At 42.9% G+C, this 19,885-nt stretch overlaps 1 protein-coding gene across 7 annotated transcripts in view; it reads left to right on the top strand.

Moving 5' to 3' along the window:
- The window catches only part of rerea (arginine-glutamic acid dipeptide (RE) repeats a), a 131,904-nt gene extending 112,309 nt beyond the window's left edge, over positions 1-19,595 (top strand). For 5 of the 7 annotated variants that reach the window (XM_056732856.1, XM_056732855.1, XM_056732852.1 and 2 more), the window contains 12 exons: positions 2,261-2,341; positions 10,821-10,983; positions 11,319-11,411; positions 12,529-12,728; positions 12,841-13,002; positions 13,090-13,203; positions 13,739-15,114; positions 15,747-15,963; positions 16,038-16,740; positions 16,910-17,077; positions 17,170-17,350; positions 17,474-19,595. In XM_056732856.1, the coding sequence (XP_056588834.1) occupies positions 2,261-2,341; positions 10,821-10,983; positions 11,319-11,411; positions 12,529-12,728; positions 12,841-13,002; positions 13,090-13,203; positions 13,739-15,114; positions 15,747-15,963; positions 16,038-16,740; positions 16,910-17,077; positions 17,170-17,350; positions 17,474-17,507 (3,492 nt within the window). In that variant the 3' untranslated portion in view covers positions 17,508-19,595. The remainder of the gene's footprint in view (positions 1-2,260; positions 2,342-10,820; positions 10,984-11,318; positions 11,412-12,528; positions 12,729-12,840; positions 13,003-13,089; positions 13,204-13,738; positions 15,115-15,746; positions 15,964-16,037; positions 16,741-16,909; positions 17,078-17,169; positions 17,351-17,473) is intronic. The other 2 variants (XM_056732853.1, XM_056732858.1) reach the window with 1 other exon arrangement.
- Positions 19,596-19,885: the final 290 nt, after the last annotated feature.

Genomic DNA, 19,885 nt, shown 5'->3' with positions numbered 1-19,885 from the left:
GCTGAAATGGAGCCTTAAAGTGGAGCCGGCATGCGGAGCGGAGCGAGCACGAACCAGACGGCCGCGCACGTAGCGCCTGCCCGCAGTGCACTGTAAATATTACAGTGGTGGAAACATAATTAGGGTGACATAATCAGGCCGCTCTGGCAGGTGTAATTGATTTTTGTCCTGCCGTTGGGTTTGCAGACCTCAGATAATTAAGGCAGGCTATGATCCCGACGCAAGTTAATGTGTTAAAAAAAAGATCGGGTGTGGACCTTAGATCTGTGGTCATTGGGCTGAAGATTCATTAACACATAATCTGTGTAAGAGGAAGTTTGTTCTATGTGGTCTTGTTGACTGGCGGCTGTTGTCACCCTTGACCCGCACTGCCATGTTCTCTTTGGTGGAAACATACATGCTTTTATGACTGTTTTCAGATTTTGTACAAGGTCCATTTTGTCTTTTTATGAACTGCAGAAGATAAAACAATAAAAAAACATTAAGTAAAATATTTGTTATATTTAGAAAGTGAGATGCGTCTAATTCAAAACTAGTAGTGTGGCCACATGTCTATTTTAAGACTATCTTACACTCGTTTTGCACATTGCACCACCTACTGGTTAATCATCCGCCTCTTTATCAAAGCAGATGAAACGTGCCATCTGTGGTAGGTTTTTCCAATGCCTTCTAGTTATATTCCGGCATCTTGACCCATCTGATGTTTTCTTTTACAAAGGCCTCATGGAAGTGATCATCTAGTCTCCATTTGCTCAACTCGGGTTTTTATTATGCTCAAACATCTCATTACAAGTTTTAGGAGCGCTTTGAGGCACAGATTTTGTAAGAAGAAATGAGTAATAATCGCTGCCTGCCTCACCACAGATTGTTCTTTTAAATGCCATGTGTAAACAGTTCCCGGTTACATAACCGTTGCATACAGTATCAATCCGAGAAGTTTGCTTAAACGGCTGGAGAAACTCCATGCCTGGTTTTCAAGACGTCTCGTGTCATTTAACCATCCTCCACAAAGATCGCCCCTGCTTTCCTCAGCTCGCTGTCTCCCTGGTGTGGACGTTTGCAGTTTACGGTTTCATTAAATGTATTCATGGTGCAGTTCCCTTGTAAAAGCCCCTAGGTGGGAGGGGAATTGATGTTGAACTAATGAGAAGCACAGGCTCGTGTGTGGTACACTCGCGCACACATACAGATGCACGTTCTGCCATGCAGCGCTTAACTCCACTCCAGGTTTTCTAGCCGACCGCAGACCAGAGGCTCTCTAGCAGAAAGATCACATGTAAAGCCTTCCCCTTTGTAGTGGAGGAGCAGAGAGTGACAAGCTATCTCTTGCTCGTAAAAACACGACGTACCTTTGGAGACTTTGTGGATTTGCGCCTCGTTTTTTTGTACAACCTACGAGTGGACGTAGAGGTTTTGATCGTGTGCCGTGGGCTTTCGCTGGGTTTTAAAACAGTTTGCTGTTGAGGAGCGTTGAGTGAGATTACTGTGGAGCGGGGCTCGCGCTGGAACAAGAAAGTAAATCTGCTGCTTGTCTGCTTCGCTGGTTATGAATGTTTCTGCCTCCGCTTTTTATTGCTCACAGTCTGTGGCTCTTAAAGGAAGAGAAAAGCAGTCGTGCTACACAGACTCCTTTGTATTACAGCGGTCTGTGTAAACACATTTTATTTCGGGAGTTAACTCTTTGCTTCGGGTTGTGAAAGTTATTTTCTCATGGTTTTAATTGGTGAAGGGTTTGTTTGATAATTGTGCATGTTTGTTGTTAGAAAAAAGCAATCATTTACAGATTGATAAACTTGATTTATGTGAAGAATGTCAGCTTAAGTTGTTTGTTTGCATTACTGTATGTAACCAACGGGTTTTGTAATTCTCGTACTTTGCACAGGAATGAGGCAGTTGTGTGAAGTGCAAGAGTGCGATTGTTGTGATTCTTTCTAACTTACTGAAGTTTTAGCTTTGAACTTGATTGTTGTACAACCCTCGTATGCATGTTGTGAAACTTTCACTAAAATATCAGACGTGCTGCCATTGCGTTTAATCTTGGCTTCTATTTTTGCTTTTGTTGTCATTTCCTGTCATTTTGTCTGCGTAAAAAGCTGTGCTTTTACTTTGGAGTATAACCAACCCGAGCAGAGATTTTCAGATTAAAATCAAAACATTGGTTTCTTGTGGTTGTATTTTACGTGTACTGTAGTCTTTCATGCATACAGATTGTCACAGTGTAATGTTTGTTAAAAAAATGTTGTTTCTTGTTTTCCGACAGAAACGGTTCATAAAGGGTTTAAGGCAGTACGGAAAGAACTTTTTCCGGATTCGGAAAGAATTGCTCCCTAATAAAGAGACGGTAAGTCATTTTTTGCTCTTTAAAGTATTTTTTTTCCTGGGGCACTTGAAAGGTTATTCTATTTGACTTGTCTGTATTGAGGTTGAAGTTGCATTTTATTGCTTTGAAAATGGGGAAGATATAGAAGGGTTTAAAAGCCATAGCTCACATGTGGACTTGAGTGCATGAATATTAGATTTAACTAAGCATGTTAGGTGTTTGGATTGGGGCCATGAGACATGATGTGTTTAGTCAAAACAGAGCCATGACTGTTTATATAACATTATGCAGATTTTGGAATACAGCTACACACCTGATTACTAAATGCTTAGGCACAAGAATAACAAACTTTGTTATTGGAAAAACAAATAATATAACAGTAGTGTTTTAGAAAAGAAACTTATATAACTGATCCTATTTTAAGCTTTAAATTAAATCTGAATTTTTGTTAACCTATTTTTAATGCAAATGAATTTTTTTTTGTAAATTGAAAAGTGATGTGTGTTTTTTGCTTAATTTTTCACATGTACTGAGCACATTTATATTTATATGCTTACCTTGTATTTGACATTATTTTTTGCATTTTAAAATATAATTTTAATTGTACTTTTTTGTGAGTTAGGAGAACTTGAGTATAAGAGCTAATAGCCATCTTGCACACACCTAAGCACAAGTATAAGCTTAATAGGAATTTAGAGGACAATTTCTCTATTATAGCCTTAAAAAATATCTGAGATTTATTTTCACTTTCACAAGACTTTTGCTCAGATTTTGCCCAGATTTGCAGTCTGTACTTGTTGCAGAAAGTCTGTGCCAGTCTACAAATTTGATCAGTGGGTTACTATCTGAAACTTTCATAAAGTCTGCAAGTATATGATGTTTAGTTAAAAAAAATCTATCCAGATTTCAAAAGTCTTCTGGTGTATAAGAATTCTCTATTCAATTACCATATTATTGTATTTATTGCTTTTTGTTTTTGACATATTTTGTTTTTCACCTATGTAGTACTTATAATTGTGTAATGTTTTTTTATTGCCTAATACTTTAAAAGAGCTAGTGGACTGCTTTTAATACTTCTTCACACTGTAACAAAAGCTGAAAATTAAGCAAACCTCTTAACAACAAATCTGTTATTTTAATGTTTTTCTTTAACATGCTTGTGTCATGTCTTGCATATCATTCATTGTTTTAAACAATGTTTTGTCAAAGGTCAGATGTTAGCTTTGCTGTCCTCTGTGCTCTGTCAGATAAACTCAAACACAAGCTCCGGTTAAATGGTCGGTTATGAAGTGTGTGTGTTATGCTGTATTGACCACACTCAGTGATTAGTCAATAAAGAAAATAAAGAAGCTGTGGTAAAATCTGTCAGCCTTAATTTACAGCAGCACTAAATAGTTTTGTTTGACCGCTCATGCTGAACGGCAGATATTCTGCCTACCAGCAACTTCAACTTTGAAATAACCACATTTTAATTATAAGTACTGTATGACCCTGTACGTGAAACAACAAAGAGTAATTCAGGACAAATAATCATTAACTATGTAGTGTGTACACACCCAAATACCTGTTTGACAAGTGGAGCATTTCCCTTTAGTCTTCAAATGTTACATGTTGGTTTTATTTGTTCAGAGTCCTCCTTTTATTCTTTAGTAACTGTAGATAATCCTGTACGCATATGTTTTTGCACATTTGAAAGGTCCTGTTTTATTGTAGGCTATATTTAAGGAATAACAGTTGTTCTATTATTTCAATAAATTATTTTCCTAATTTTTCTGTATCATCCTAAAATGTATTTTGGTATCCTGAATATCCGGTTAGGCAGATATTTTAGAATAATGTGTGTTTATTTATAACCAAGCCCAACTCAAAAGTAACCATTTTCCCTGTTTAGATTAGTAATTATGCATTCATTCATGTAAGTTTACAGGCTGCCCCCTAAATATTGGACAGAAAGACGAATGCACGGCAGTTTTGCTGAAGGACATGATTGATGGGTTATTTTAATATACACTATGAAAAGCGAGAGTTCTCGTGTAACTAAAAGGCCCCACTTTGCCCAACATTAAAGTCTCTTTTGTGCTGGAAGCCGGCTCTCCGTTCAAGTCAATGCCCTAAGGAAAGCTTGATTTATTTTCTCTACGATCCTTCTGCACTCTTTCTTGTTTGGAGTGCTACATTTTGTAACTGGCAGAATAAAGAGATTTTGATATTTCATTCCGTTTTCATTTCAACTCGAAACCCTAAACTCTTTCCTGTGCATTTTATCCAGGGTCGTGCTCTCTTTGATATGTCAGGCGAGTTAAGTTACCGTGTTGTTCTTTAAACTCTCCGGCTCATGGCCAGAGCTGTGGAGTGTGATACAGTGCAGCTTTTTGCCTCTCCCTATTTTTTCCCCTCAGCTCTTATTAGCAGAGTTTCTCATAAAGAGCCAGTGCTAAGGCTAAGAACCCACTGCTGTGCAAACACACCAGGCCTGACTAGCTCTCTGGAATGCTTTATATGAAGGCAAATAAAAGAGGAAGCCGGGGAAGTGGGTGTGTCGTCTTACTGTCTGTGCTCTTTTCACTGCCACCATTTCCTCCACTTGTAAGACAGCGTCATGGAATCATTCAGTGCAAGTTCCCAAACAAATCCGGTGCGACGAGTGTACAGATGGCAGATAACAGTGTTTACCTTTTTATGGCTTTATAGTTCTCTCCGTGTGTTGTTGTGGAAGGATTCTCTCCAGATGACTGTAAAAGTAGTGAAATCTTGTTTAGCGGTGATGTGTTTTGGTTTGTACTTGCAGATAATCACATTTGACCTAGAAAAACCTTATCATACCCCTGATATGTAGATCTGGTCTTGTATCATCATGAAGAGTTTCTGATAATGACAACTGACTATCCTGCTTATTACCAAAATCGACAAAAAAAAATGTTTATAATTTTTTGAAGTTTCATACAATTACATTGTTTAGAAGTCCTTAAAAAATGAAATTAGATTGACGTATTTCAAAGTGCAATGTAGTTTAAAAAAAATATCATTTTGTGAGTGCTTGCAGATGCCTTTCATATTAAAAAGGTGCATTGGGCAGATGCTGGTGTATTTGAACGTGTTAACAATATTCGGCTGCGGTCTGTGGCTTTAACCATTTGGAAATTTGCCTCTGTCTTTTAGTGCCAGGTAGACCCCCGGTTTCAGGAGGTGGCAGACTTGCTGGTCTCGCTCCAAAGCTTGATTGTTAAGTTGCACCTGCAGGAAGAACGCAACAGAGATGAAAATAAAATGTTTAAAGAGAAACCTGTACTGCAGGGAGAGATTTACAGAGGAAATTTTCCGTTACGTTGGAAAAACAGCCGTTACCATAAAGCAGCCGCGCCGTAATCCAGCTGTATCGCCGGTGTTGCGGGGAGGTGAAGATCCAATTGTGTGAGGAGGCAGTCCTAGCCCTCAGGCCCTGTAATTTTCAAGCTAAGATGGCCAAGATGATAGAAATGTTCTCGGCCGACCGTGTGGCAGATGTTTGCCCTGGTGCGATCTGTATAAATGTCAAATTGAATTCATTGCAAAGACATTAGCCCCGCAGCCAGTGCCCTAGAGAAGCGCTAGCGTGATCAGATGTATTCAGGGCCGGGCGCTAATTAAAATGGCCAAAACTGGCGGCGTGCTCACTTTCTTGCAGCTGTCCAAGCTTGATAAAATAGTCTGCTTGTTTTGGTAAATGATGTTGTTTATGGAAACATCGGAAATGTTGCCCATTCCTAGCCTTTTTTTTACGGTTTAGACTCCCGTTCAATAGGCTGTGCAAATAACCAAACGATAATATATTAACGTTGTGCGTGTGTATGTGTAGCCCATGCGTTGTGTTCTCTGTATTTTGGGTCTGGCTGTCTGAACAAAGCTGTAGCTGTACAACTTGATCTTTCGGATTAAAGAGATCGACCCCATCAAAAAGCCTCGCTGCGGCATTCGTTCGCCTCCAACGGCTAAAAGCGCTTACAGCAGGGAAACACAACTGCTGATTCCTCTGCTTGTGCCTTGTTGACCTGCGTGCAAAAGAAAGCGGCGGCGCAGCAGGGATCTGCTGTCTATTTAGCATCCTTTTACACTCCGCTCCGTCAGCCAAGGCCAGTGTAGTGCACATATTTCTCTCCAGCTTTGCCTGATTTAACCACAAGGTTGGCCAATTGTGTTGAATGGTGGCAGGTTTTGCAGCTTGGTACTTGGCTTTGTTGACTTTGGGGCAAGGTTACGGTAACAGACGTCTCCTTTCAATGCGATTTTAAATGTTTTTTAGACTACATAATACAGCATTTAGTTTAACTCTCGATAAGTTGGTTTAAAACTCATCATAAAGATAGTTTAAATTATAGAGAGGTATTGAATGAAATCACTCCAATCTCGTACTTTGTAATGGTTTTATTTCTCATTTCTAGTCCTGTTGCATATGCGTGTAGTATGATAGGTATTTAACAGTCCTTATAAAAGTTGTGACTGTAATGTGATAGGTCACCGAAAAGTTAAAATGGTTCCTTCCACCATGCATGTACACAGGAACCGTTGCTCCCATGAAAGCACACCAGCCAACTCCTCTAATTAATGTTTACAGCTGCACATTGCATGTTTGCATGTACTGACCAAATATTCTTATGTTAAAAACCAAGCAAACTCTCTTGAGATTTCTTCAGGCAGGGTTGATTCGTCCATTTCTGTCTTCCATTTTCTGTCTCGGTCTCTCCCCCTCGCTGCCCTCCCTTGCATTCTCTGCCGCTATCCTTCCCCTATGTTTGCCAGCTACAGCCTTAACCGTTTGGCTCGCTGTCAAAGCAGGGGCCTTTTGTGGCTTCGTCACAAATCTGCCAGGAAAAACAGAAACCATCTGTTCAAGTCCAGGCCTGAGTGTGGATGAGTGTATAAATACAGGAGTTTAGGCCTTGCACCCGTCCTACACAGAGACACACGACTAGAAAGTCCAGATAAGACTTTCTCCCTGTTGGTCCACCGTAGTTTCATCCTTATTGCAATAAAACGAAGCCAAATCTGTTGGAAATTATACAGCCATGTACATACACGCCCACATTACTTTGGGTTGACGGGTTCTCAAGGCGTGGAGATGCATTTTACTGTGCCACGATAGGAGGTAAGCCCCTTCCTTGTCAGATAATCCACTCTCCAGAAATAAACTGCAGATGGAAGCAAACTGAAACGTCTTATAATTCCAAGCTTACGTTGTTGGTATCTCTTGCTTCCTGGCACAGGCTCTTCATTTCTGCTTAGAGATTCAGGGCTAATGGAGGAAATTCCAAACACGTGCGGAGCTTCACGCATTTATCATGGCTCTAGGGGGACAAGATATTTGTAAAAATGTATTTGTTTTAGTTAAGAGTATTTTTATGTGGTACAAAAATCTAAGTGGGAGCGTTTATCACATAAAATGGTGGAAGCACAGCCTAGCTTCCAACATAAATGTGTGTTTGTTTTCTAAATTGCCTTTCATTTTTTTATTAGAAGAATGTCTTCCATTTTATAGCACAAAAGGGAACAGGAAATAAAAGACTTCTCAGTTTAGTATACTACAAAATACAATTTGAAAATCTGACATTTTAAAGCCTGAAAGGTTTTGAGCAAAATCGTTGTTTTGCTTACAGCAAATCCACCTTGACACACAAACCCCGGTTTTGTTATTCATCCTGTCAGTCTTAGCATTTGACTCGCTATGTGCATCCAGCTTCACAGACCTGCTCAGAAAACAGGAACTCATGGGACACATTTCCTCCCCCACATGTCACCTTTTATTTTGCTTCACAGTAGGACATCTCCCTATATAAAAGACTAATAGCATCTTCCGTGCCTGTCCTGCGTTTCCGTGCAGCACCTTGAAACATATTGCTTTTTTTTATCTGCTGCGTACAAACCATTCTCGTCTCGTCAAAAAGAATGGGCAGCGCTGGAACGGGTGAGGGATGAAAAACTTAGCGCAGCCCCTCCACGCTTCTAATCAAATCATATTTCCTCCACCATCTCCTCTCCCCGTGCCTGAAAGGGGATTTTTCTATAGCTCTCCCTCGCCCAGTTATCGCCCGAGGAAAATTTGTCATCATCACGGATGATCCTCTCAAAACATTTCATCACTCTTTTGATCCTCGTTTCCTACTCCTCTACATACTGCACCGGCAGATTGCATTAAACATCACCGCATTATGGACAGCCCATGGATGTCGGCTCCACCCAAACCTGACACCTGTCTTGATAGCATGTGGACTAAATTACTTTTGAATGACCACTGCAATTCCTTTCCCGCGTTATTATGCAGAGCATGAATAAATTTTTTGCCAGCCTTTCCTCCAGAATGTTCAAGAACTGTGAAGTGCTCCAGCAAAATAGAGGGCTAAAATGACCTTTTCTTTTTATCTCCAGTAGGATTAAGTTGAGGTTTCATGCTCAAAGCTCACATCAAATAGAGAGAGGGAAAATAAAAAGCATCGGGGCAGCTATGAGGATGGGAGGGGTGGGTGGGATACGGCGAACAGTCATTAGGCTGTAAAGAAAGCCAGCCTGCTGTCCTGCTGAATAGTTTTGATCTGCACATTTCAATTAAATTTCACATCAGGACGCCTGCCATCCTTGGCCTGCACCTGCGCCTTGGCCGCCTCAGTCCCCTCATCATATCACGTAAATAACCCACAGGAGCAGAGCTTGCTATTATTCTAAATAGTAATTGCAAGTTATTTACTCATTCGTGTTTTCAAATAAGATTCGATGACATGCTGCTTTTAAAGCATGCCAAGAAACAGACGTGGCTGGGAAACTTAAAGTTGAACGTATGTGATTTGTCAGCCTTGTGTTCCTCATTTGGCAAGCGTTTTTACCACCCACAAGTAATTGATGTAATTGCGATAATTGATATTCTTTGTACGTGCGTCCATTGGGCCGCTTAAAGTGGAAGCTGCTTGTTGTGCCGCTGATCGGTAAATTCAACTCCGATGCATCTGGAAGCATTTAGTAAATTCTGTCCATCTCCTTTAACCACAGCCCAAGTGTGCTTATTTGGCAATGCGTGCTATGTCTGCTTTCACTTTATTTTCTCTCCAATAGTTAAATGAGCATACATTGGAATCCCAAAGATATTTTATAGCTATACAGTGGATTTAAAAATTAAAACATTAAGGTTTGTTTGCCTTCCAAAGCAAAGTGATGCTGTACCTTGATGGCTGGTGAATAAGTGGCAGGCAAAGCCTTTAAGAGGCTGTAAGTGCCAGACCTATCTCCTGCGTTTATCCATGTCAGACGTGGTAGCTTAGCAGACCAGCTTGATTAGCTTTTCTTTCAAGCCCAAATATTTCATATATTGTCATATATACATGCATTTAAAACGAATGTATGCTATCTGGTGTAAAATTCTCTCAAGCCAAAAAAATGTCTGAGTAGTCTGATAAGTACATGTGTCCCTGCCACAAATAGTGTCTAGTGTTTGCCGTAAAACTGTTAATGTGCTGGGTACAGCAATGTTTTAATGACCAATTGATGTCAAGAAAAACAGCCGAAGCAAAGAGAGAAAGCAATCAATACGCATTAAAGACACCCAAGCCCCATTTGCCCAAGTGTAACAGACCCTGACAAACCCCGTGACTGTCCTGTTCACTCAATCCCGGCACCATTAAAACATTAAGGCATGTTAAAAGCTCTGGCATTGACACGCAGACCTCTCCAATGCAACGCCATGAAATGCATATCAAAAAAACAAGAGGAACCGCTCTATAATTGCTTCCCCACCAGACAACAGTTTTAAGGCATTTGTATTATTTTGAGCGTGGCCGGAAAGCGACAGTTAATTTGCACAGGCTGCCTCAGCAAAGTGTCTTCTGATCCGTGATTGCATGTGTTAATGTTTTAGTAGGGTATTGATTTCCTGGCTGGCTTTTGTGCTCGGGATTTATATGCCTTACTCCCTGGCAAGCGCGCCATCTGAATGTTTGATTCAAGTTCAATTGACTCTTCTAGCGCAGGGGCTTGGAGCCATTTCACTCCCTATTTGTAGCGCCAAAGCTCTCCCTGACATGTCCTTTTGTTTCCATTCAAGCGTCTGCCACCCAGGCAGCCACAAATGTACTGATCCTAATATCCCAGCATTCAGAGAGCTTCTCCGCCTAATCCTTGGACAGACACAGCCGCAGCACAACAAGCTGGCGTGCTGGTAAACCCGGCATGGAGTCTTTGTCGGGTCTGTGCGCTCCCACGCAGAGTCATCTACCTCCCCGCTCGAACTCTATCTGTCATCAAAACTAAACCAGTTTCATCAGCCGGCTACTGAAAAATGTTCAGTGTAGCTGCCCTTATCAGTTTGACATTTGAAGTCTTATTTATGTAGTACGCCTATCAAAACAACATTTTGTCATGTACCATAGTTCAACGAATTGTATCATTAAATCAGATAAAACACCAAACGTCTTTATACTTCTGTTACCCGAAGACTGTTGGACTTGTCTTAAAAGATGTTCTCATGTTTCCTATCTCACAGGGGGAGTTGATCACCTTTTACTATTATTGGAAGAAAACCCCAGAGGCTGCGAGCTGCAGAGCGCACCGCAGGCACCGCAGACAGCCTGTCTTCCGTCGGATCAAGACCCGAACCGCCTCCACCCCCGTCAACACTCCCTCCCGTCCGCCTTCCAGCGAGTTCCGTAAGTGCAATCTGCCCGTTTCTCCCAAAGATAGTGAACAGACTCTCTTATGGCTAAACATGACATCCCTGAAACTCCCCGGACTAATATGGCTTTCCAGAGCACATATCCCCCTCTGTGATTCTTCAAAGTAAACAGCTGAAATCTCATATGCGATAAGAGACAGAACAGAGGAGGGATCAACCTAATTATGTGTACTGTACTTGTCTTCTCAAAGCACTACTGATAATGTATTAATAAGTGCAGTAGGCTTCTGTTATGTCTTACTGATATAGTTGTCTTACAGGCTTTAGATATGAAATGGAATTAATAACCAGTGTGTTTTTCTTATCCAGTGGATTTGAGTTCAGCCAGTGAAGATGACTTTGACAGCGAGGACAGCGAGCAGGAACTGAAGGGCTACGCTTGCCGGCACTGTTTCACTACCAGTGAGTGTTTTTTTGCCTGCTTTTCAATCCAATGAAAATAAGTTTTGGAAATCCATCCTAAAGCTTTTATAAGAATATAGCTGTAATAATGATTACTTATTGTCTGAAGCTATAAGAAAAATAATTTAGGAATTGAAGGCAGCTCAGAGATTTAAAGCGTCAGATTAGACAACTATTAAGGGGTGTCCCTAGACTACCAGCCAGAATAAGTTACAAATACAACAAATACAAACGTATAAAATGGAGGGCATGCACCCTTAGGGCTTGTTCAGATCATAAAATTTGTTTTCTTCGGTGCTTCAGATATTAACCTTTTTCAATAATATCAGAAGCAAGGTGAAAACTTGCAAGTCTTTTCCTTTAAAAAGAAAACTTATATTATATAGTTTAATAGACTCTATGCACGGTCGCTTCCACGTTTACATCCAGCTCAAGTGGCGTTCATAGGGAACAATAGTGGTTTCACTCAAGATGCCTGCACATAGGCCTACCGTCAACAATGTAAGTCAAATTATTCAAACACTACATCAACAACCAAAGAGGAGGAAAGTCTTCAGTCTATCCGTTTCAAGCTACATTCACAAATATGATTAAAAAAGCAAGTATGATTTTGCACTTACTTGAGGCTTGATCACAGAGACACTCAAAAATGCTCAGCCGTCAGTTTGCTGAAATGTACACTTTTTTTGTAAACGTATCCTAATCACTTGATGACAAATTACCTCCGCCCTATGAGAGTGGAAGTGGCTCAGCCTGTTGAGATTTTACCGGACGTACATCATCACCCTGCGTGCATAGAGTCTATAGAATTATCACCTCACAGTGTGAGAGCGCGCTCCTGTTCATCCTGTCCCTCTTCTAGCAGATGGACACCAGAGCATGTCATTTCTAATTTGATCCAGTCTGACAGAGTTACCCGTTTGTTTTTTGCTTCATTAAATCCTCTGATCTGTTGGAAGCAGTTGGCATTCATATCAAACTAACATCTGCTGTTTTGTGAGCTTATTGTGTCCATGAAATGCGACTCAAGGATCCATGCTAGTCCTAGTTCACGTGCTTCTGTGTTACTGTAGCGCTCAATAAGTTGAACTCAGCCGAACCTAAATTGTGTTTACAGCCTCCAAGGACTGGCACCACGGGGGTCGTGAGAACATCCTCCTGTGCACGGACTGCCGAATTCATTTTAAGAAGTACGGAGAACTGCCCCCCATCGAGAAGCCTGTAGACCCGCCGCCGTTTATGTTTAAACCCGTCAAAGAGGAAGAAGATGGACTCAGTGGAAAGCATAGCATGAGGACTCGACGGAACCGCGGCTCAGTAAGTCCAAACCACTGACATTTTTAACCTTTATTTGTTTTTTGTAGTCAGATTTAGTTAGTTTTGCACCGTTAGCCATTTTTTACATCAGATGTTATCTCGTTTGATTCAGATGTCAACGCTACGAAGTGGCCGCAAGAAGCAAACCGCAAGCCCGGATGGCAGAACCTCACCGACCAATGAGGACCTGCGCTCCAGCGGGCGTACCTCACCTAGTGCAGCCAGCACCTCCAGCACAGACAGCAAGACCGACTCCATGAAGAAACCCAGCAAGGTATGATTCATTACAAAAGCCCTCACCGCACACGTGCGCAGACTAGAGCATCAAATCAAACTTATATTTGACATTTTTTCCTAATAGAAGATAAAGGAAGAGGCGCCATCGCCTATGAAGAGTGCCAAACGTCAGAGAGAGAAAGGAGCATCTGACACAGAGGAGTCGGAGAGGGCGAGCGCAAAGAAATCTAAGACGCAGGTGAGCAGAGGATTGTGTTAAAAAATTTTGAAATCTTAAAACCTAAATCGTATTGCTAAATAACATCTTGGAAAGATTTTGTTTTACATTTTGTGCTACCTTAACAATTCTGATATATGTTTTTGAAAAAAAAAATAGATATTAAAAATAGTTTGAAACAATGAATGCGGTCCACATTTTAGAAATTAAAAGTTTATCATCTCTTAGTCTAGTCAGTATGTGTAGCCGATTAATGACAAGATGTGACAAATATAATGTAATTTAGTTAGTGTGCGTACAGTTGTGCAAAGCTATGTGATCAGCAGGTAGATGCGACACGTCGCATCTGTGGGTTGTGTATACGGTTATGGGAATCAAAGTGTTTACATGTTAAAGACACAAAGTGGCGTGTCACTTGAAACTATATGTTTAGTAATTAAAGAGGCGGCGCAGCATTTCTGTATGGTTTGTGACGACCTTTACAGGAAATCTTAAATATTAAACATTGTTATTAAGGGTGCCTCCAAGTTTATTGACCTTCTCTCATTTTCCACAGGAGCTGAGTCGGCCAAATTCGCCCTCCGAGTGTGAAGGAGAAGGCGAGGGGGAGAGCTCTGATGGTCGCAGTGTGAATGACGATGGCAGCAGTGATCCTAAGGATATTGACCAGGACAACCGTAGCTCCTCCCCTAGCATTCCCAGCCCACGTGATAACGAAAGCGACTCGGACTCGTCTGCACAGCAGCAGATCCTCCAGGGCCAACATCCTCCGGTCATCCAGTGTCAAACAGGAGCTCTACCCCCTGCCCCACCTTCATCAGCTTCAGCATCCACACCCCCCACCTCAGGCGGCCCTTCACAGCCATCCCCCTCAATCCCCCCCACCTCCTCCATGCCACCTCAGCAGATACCTCCAGCAGGTCCACTCGCCCTCATCCAGTCAGGGGTGCAGCGGCTACCCTCGCCCCATTCCCCTCTGCAAGGCATGCCTCAGCCCCCACCTCCCTCTCATTCCGGCCCTCAGTCCCTGCAGCCTCCACTACACGGCCCCATGCTGCCCATGGGGCACCCTCTGCAGGTAGGGCCATTGCACATGCCTCACCCTCACGCTTTACCCCCTCAGCCATTCCCAATGGGACAGTCTCAGGTTCCCCCTTCACCCCTTTCTGGTCAGACGCAGGCCTCCCCCTTGACGCAACAACGACCTCACACACCCCCATCCCAATCTCAGACCTCCTCACAGAGTGGCAACCCGCCTCCCAGAGAGCAGCCATTACCACCTGCGCCATTGCCGATGCCCCACATCAAACCACCGCCAACCACCCCTATTCCACAGATGCCAAACCCTCAATCACACAAACATTCAAACCACCCTCCGTTCCCACAAATGCCTTCCAACCTGCCCCCACCGCCAGCCTTAAAGCCCCTCAGCTCTCTATCCACTCACCACCCTCCCTCCGCCCATCCACCTCCGCTTCAACTCATGTCACAAAACCAGCAACTCCAGCCACCGCCAGTGCAACCTCCAGTGCTCACCCAATCCCAAAACCTGCCAGCAACGGCAAGTCAGGTTCCCCCTCCTGCTCCTCCTCTTCCTTCCTCCTCGTCTCACTCAACGCCTTCTCAATCTCCTTTCCCTCCCCACCCCTTCATGCCAGGCAGCTCACCCGTCTTATCGCCCTCCACCGTTCCCTCTTCTGTGGCGAGCTCTATGTCTACGCTGCAACAGCCACCACCGTCCTCCATATCCATGCCTCTGCCTGCTTCGGTCAGCACGCCCTGCCCGGGACCCTCCACTGTGCCACCTGTACAAATTAAAGAGGAGCCTCTAGATGAGACGGAGGAACCGGAAAGTCCTCCACCTCCTCAGAGGAGTCCTTCACCTCCGCCCACCATCGTCAACACTCCCAGTCACGCCAGCCAGTCAGCACGGTACGTTATCCTCGTCTGCACTGTTTCTTAAGCAATCTGTTGACGCCAAGGAGACTACTGAGTTTGCTTAGCATACAAAGTAATCTCAGCTTCATCTCTGGCTCTCTGCAGTCATCAAACGTACAGAACAGGGCCTAGATTAATGACTGCATCATAGCGGCGAAAGCCTCCATCAAAAACCAAGCTCGTCATTGTCTCACACTAGCTTGCAGTGAATAGCAATAAGCTCACTAATGCACAAAGGGAGCAGCTCATTATGGCACTGGCGAATAAAAAGACTGATCGAGTGGCTTTACCGTAGAATAAACAAGAGCATATGCCAGAGGTTATTTATTTGGTACAAAGTAATTGCATTATCTTTTGAACAGCCTGTGGGAGGATTTCTGCACAAGTTGGGCAGGGTTACATAAAAAATGCCAAATGACTTTGACATGTTAAGTTCAGGGGCACTGCTAGGTGCTGTTTTCCCCCCTAGTCTCCGGGTCCAATCAGCATGATCCCCGCATGGGCCCCCAAAAGTAGGTGGGACCTTAAAATCGTCCTAAAAGGTCCCCTTATGGCGCCCCTGGTTACAATTATTGTCAAAATGCTGTAGAGTTGTAGTAACAATCTCTCGTCCATCTTGTTTACAGATTCAATAAGCATCTGGACAGAGGATACAACACATGTGCCAGAACAGACTTCTACTTCACACCTCTTGCCTCATCGAAACTGGCAAAGAAAAGAGAGGAGGCATTGGAGAAAGCCAAGAGGGAGGCTGAGCAGAAAGCACGAGAGGAAAAGGAAAAAGAACGGGAGAAGGAAAGAGAGAGGGAGCGGGAGCGAGAAAAGGAAGCAGAGAGATCTGCTGTAAGTTTTGGTTTTGTTATTTTGACCATAATTCTGTTTTGGCATTATTCTAAACATCCTCTTTGTCTATGCAGAAAGCGTCCAGTTCTTCCCATGAGGGTCGCATGGGAGATCCTCAGATGGCAGGATCGGCTCACATGCGGACATCCTTCGATCCACCTCCGACCACCATCGCCACTGTGCCCCCGTACATCGGCCCTGACACACCCGCTCTGCACACGCTACGGGAATACGCCCGCCCCCACGTCATGTCCCCCACCAACCGCAACCATCCCTTCTTCGTTTCACTCAATCCCTCAGACCCCCTACTTGCCTACCACATGCCAGGCCTGTATAACGATCCGGGCATGCGCGAACGCGAGATGCGTGAGAGGGAAATCCGCGAGAGGGAGATGAGGATGGAAAGAATGAAGCCAGGCTTCGAGGTCAAACCTCCAGAAATGGACGGCCTACATCCTTCCGCCAACCCGATGGAGCACTTTGCCCGGCACGGGCCTATTGGTATCCCTCACATGGCTGGCCCTCACCCGTTCGCCTCCTTCCACCCGGGTCTGAACCCTCTGGAGAGGGAGCGTCTGGCTTTGTCCGGGCCACAGTTACGGCCGGAGATGGCCTACCCTGATAGGCTGGCCGAGCGGCTACACGTTGAAAGAATGGCTTCTGTGGCTAACGACCACATACAGCGGCTGCAGATGTACAATGTGACGCCGCACCACCATCAGCACTCGCACATCCATTCACACCTACATCTGCACCAACAGGACCCGCTGCACCAAGGTGAGGAAACGTTCACTCTGTACTATGTTGTATGCTGATTATTACTGTTTAAAAAGTAATGCGTGAAGCTTAATGTCCATTTTAACGTCAATGCTCTTAATAATAAGTATCTGTGTTTTAATATAATATTGACTGTGAACCATTACAAAACGCTGCTGACACGGAGTAGGTGGTGGTGAATGCCTTGTATGTCCTCCAGGGTCTGGGCCACATCCCTTAGACCAGCTGGCAGCTGGACCGCACCTCGCCAGGTTCCCGTACCCGCCTGGAGCCATCCCCAACGCCCTGCTCGGACAGAATCCACATGAACACGAGATGCTACGGCACCCTGTGTTCGGTAAGACGGCGTCATGTTCATTTATGACACGTCAATCTTGCTAGCGCTTTGTTCAGCCAATAACAGACCAAACTTTGTGTTGTGTTTGATAGGTGCTCCATACCCCAGAGAGCTGCAAGGAGGGCTACCACCACAGATGTCAGCAGCACACCAGCTGCAGGCCATGCACGCGCAGTCTGCAGAGTTACAGAGATTGGCCATGGAGCAACAATGGCTCCACGGTCATCATCACATGCACGGGGGACCTCTACCAGGACAGGAGGACTATTACAGGTCAGTCTTTATTGCATGATGTGAAGTCTTCGCCATTGCTTGTGTCCACAATGAAAGATCGTGCTATGACATAATCACCAATTAGAAAATATTCATGAAAAGCTATTTTCTTTCCTGTTTCAGTCGGTTGAAGAAAGAGAGCGACAAACAGCTGTGATCAGCCGAAGACTCCCAGAGTTCAGCAGGACACAGGAGGTCATAGAAGAACAGTCACACACAGGAACTCGCATGTCCTTGGAACATTTTAAGTTTGACGAAGCGACAAGGATTGTCCGAGGAACCTTTTTCTGTTGTCAGCTTTCTTCACTATTACGGACCTTTTTTGTTAGGACATTGACTGTTTTTGCGACGGGGGGCGGGGGGTTGTATATCGTTCAAGTAGTGACAGCGTCCACAGGACCGATCGTGACTTTCCTGCATGAACATACTCTGAGTATCTTCCCTGATGTTTCTGTAGGTGCTAGAAAACCAGATACTTTGTCACTGTGCTAAACGGGGAAAAAAGGAACAGAACAGCTGGGCCATTATATCTGAAAAGTGCTATCTTAAATTCAACGTTTATTTTAATACATTGTAGGAAGTTTTCATAATGTTAAGAGAAGCTGCAGCATGGCGTTTTTTCGAGTCTGTAAATAGTATATAAATATATATATACATATAATTATTACTATTATTATTATAATTATTATTAGGTGTGGATTCCTAACCAAGTTGGTAGACCTCCGATATAATAATTCCTGAAGTGTCATCCCTTGTTTCAGAGGGGAAGGAGGTGGCACTAGTAGAGCAGGTAACCATGTCAGATGGTTCAGTCCATTAAGCCGGGGATGCTGGGAGAATGGTACCGGACGCCTCTGAAGGTCAATGCTCAAATGAAGCCTGTTTTTTGTTTTGTCTGATTTGGTTTTTGTATATTGTCAGTCTGCAACTCAAACATTCATGACCGTGTTTTTCCTTTAATGGCTGAACGCAGAAGACTCAAAACACTTGAAGCAGAGAAGGGGGAGAGTTGTGTAGCTTTCACCATTTGGAAAAAGAGTATTGCACTGAATAACCTCAAAGACATTTATGTTTTTAAACTCTAATTGGCTTTTTTATATGAGCAAGTGCATTTTAAGCGTCGTTTTATTTTGATTTTTGTGTACCAAAGCGAAATGCAACGGTTGTATAAATGAAGTTCATAATCCAGCTACTCCCACGGTTGTAGTATTACACATTGCAAAACCGATTGTACTGTTTTAAGTAACAACATGACATCTTGATGCTTTTTTTTCTGTTTCATGTTTAGCTTTACACATTGAACTGTTGTTTAAGGGTGCTGGTAAAGATAGCAATGCCCCCTCATCCACTTTGTGTTCCTAAACTCCTCTTGCAAGCTGCTCACACAATCATTTTCCAGATCTCTACTGTACAAATTCATCAAGCCATTCTCACTGTGAAGCCTGGGGGAACATGGTGACCGAGAAATGTAGAGCTTGGATTCGAGTCTGTGTGCATGTGTTCACAGTAGTGAAGACAACTATCTGAGCTTCTCTCTCTCTGCCTTGCTGAGACTGCATTACCCATGATGCATGAGGCCTCCTTAGTTTCTCTCCATCATGTTGAGGCTGATAGATAGCACTCATTGACTGTTACATGCAGTATTTGTTTTTGTTTTGTTTTTAAGATTCATCACAATAATTTCTATTTCGGTTTTAAAAAATCATTTTATTCCAGTAATATTGTTGCTGGAATTTGGGCCTTTTTGAGCATACAGTTCAAAGTAAAGCGAAAGCTCACAGTATCATTTTTATTTTTGTCCTTGTGGTTTTAAAAAAGCCATTCTGCATCCTTGAACCCTAAAGATATTTTAACAGTATTTTCCCCAAACTGATCATCACTTTTTGTAATTGGACTGTCGTCTTTTTTTATGTCTATGTGTATACGGCATTTTTCTTTGTTTTAAACATTTTCTTCTTTCGTCCCTCTTTTGTGTCTTAAACCTTTGATGTTGAGTGTTGTCAATGGTTTAGCTTCTTGTTTCAAAGCGGCAATAGCAGAATGTTCATTCTGACTGCTAAGATTTATATATACTGGTATCTTGAAGCTTATTGTATATATTAGTAGTCGCCATGGGATGACACAGTGTAAACAAAAAGTAGAGATAATTAAGGCAAATTGTGAGTCCTGTGTTCTCCCCCATTTGAGTATTTTGTAATTTTTTTGAAAATTTTGTGGAATTAAAATAAAACTAAGTTGCAACACATGGAAACTTGATTTCTAGTTAATATCACACTTTTTGTTATATGACATGGAAAAAGTAAATGTTCATGCTGACAAAAAACATGTTTCAAGTCTTTTCTTTTGTCATTGGGTTGAATGAAATCATCCTTATAAATGCAGCAGGTTTATAAGAGTGTTCATAAAAATTGTAGTCACAATAACATCAGTGTTAAGCTTACAGTACATGGCTCCAGAGCTATAATGATGTCCATTTTATAAGCACGAGTCGTTCTCAGAAATGGACTCGCAGTGAATTCCAAGAGAAAGTCCACA

The sequence above is a fragment of the Triplophysa dalaica genome, chromosome 20 (assembly GCF_015846415.1).
Source record: "Triplophysa dalaica isolate WHDGS20190420 chromosome 20, ASM1584641v1, whole genome shotgun sequence".
Lineage (NCBI taxonomy): Eukaryota > Metazoa > Chordata > Actinopteri > Cypriniformes > Nemacheilidae > Triplophysa > Triplophysa dalaica.
This window is presented reverse-complemented; position numbering and strand designations above follow the sequence as displayed.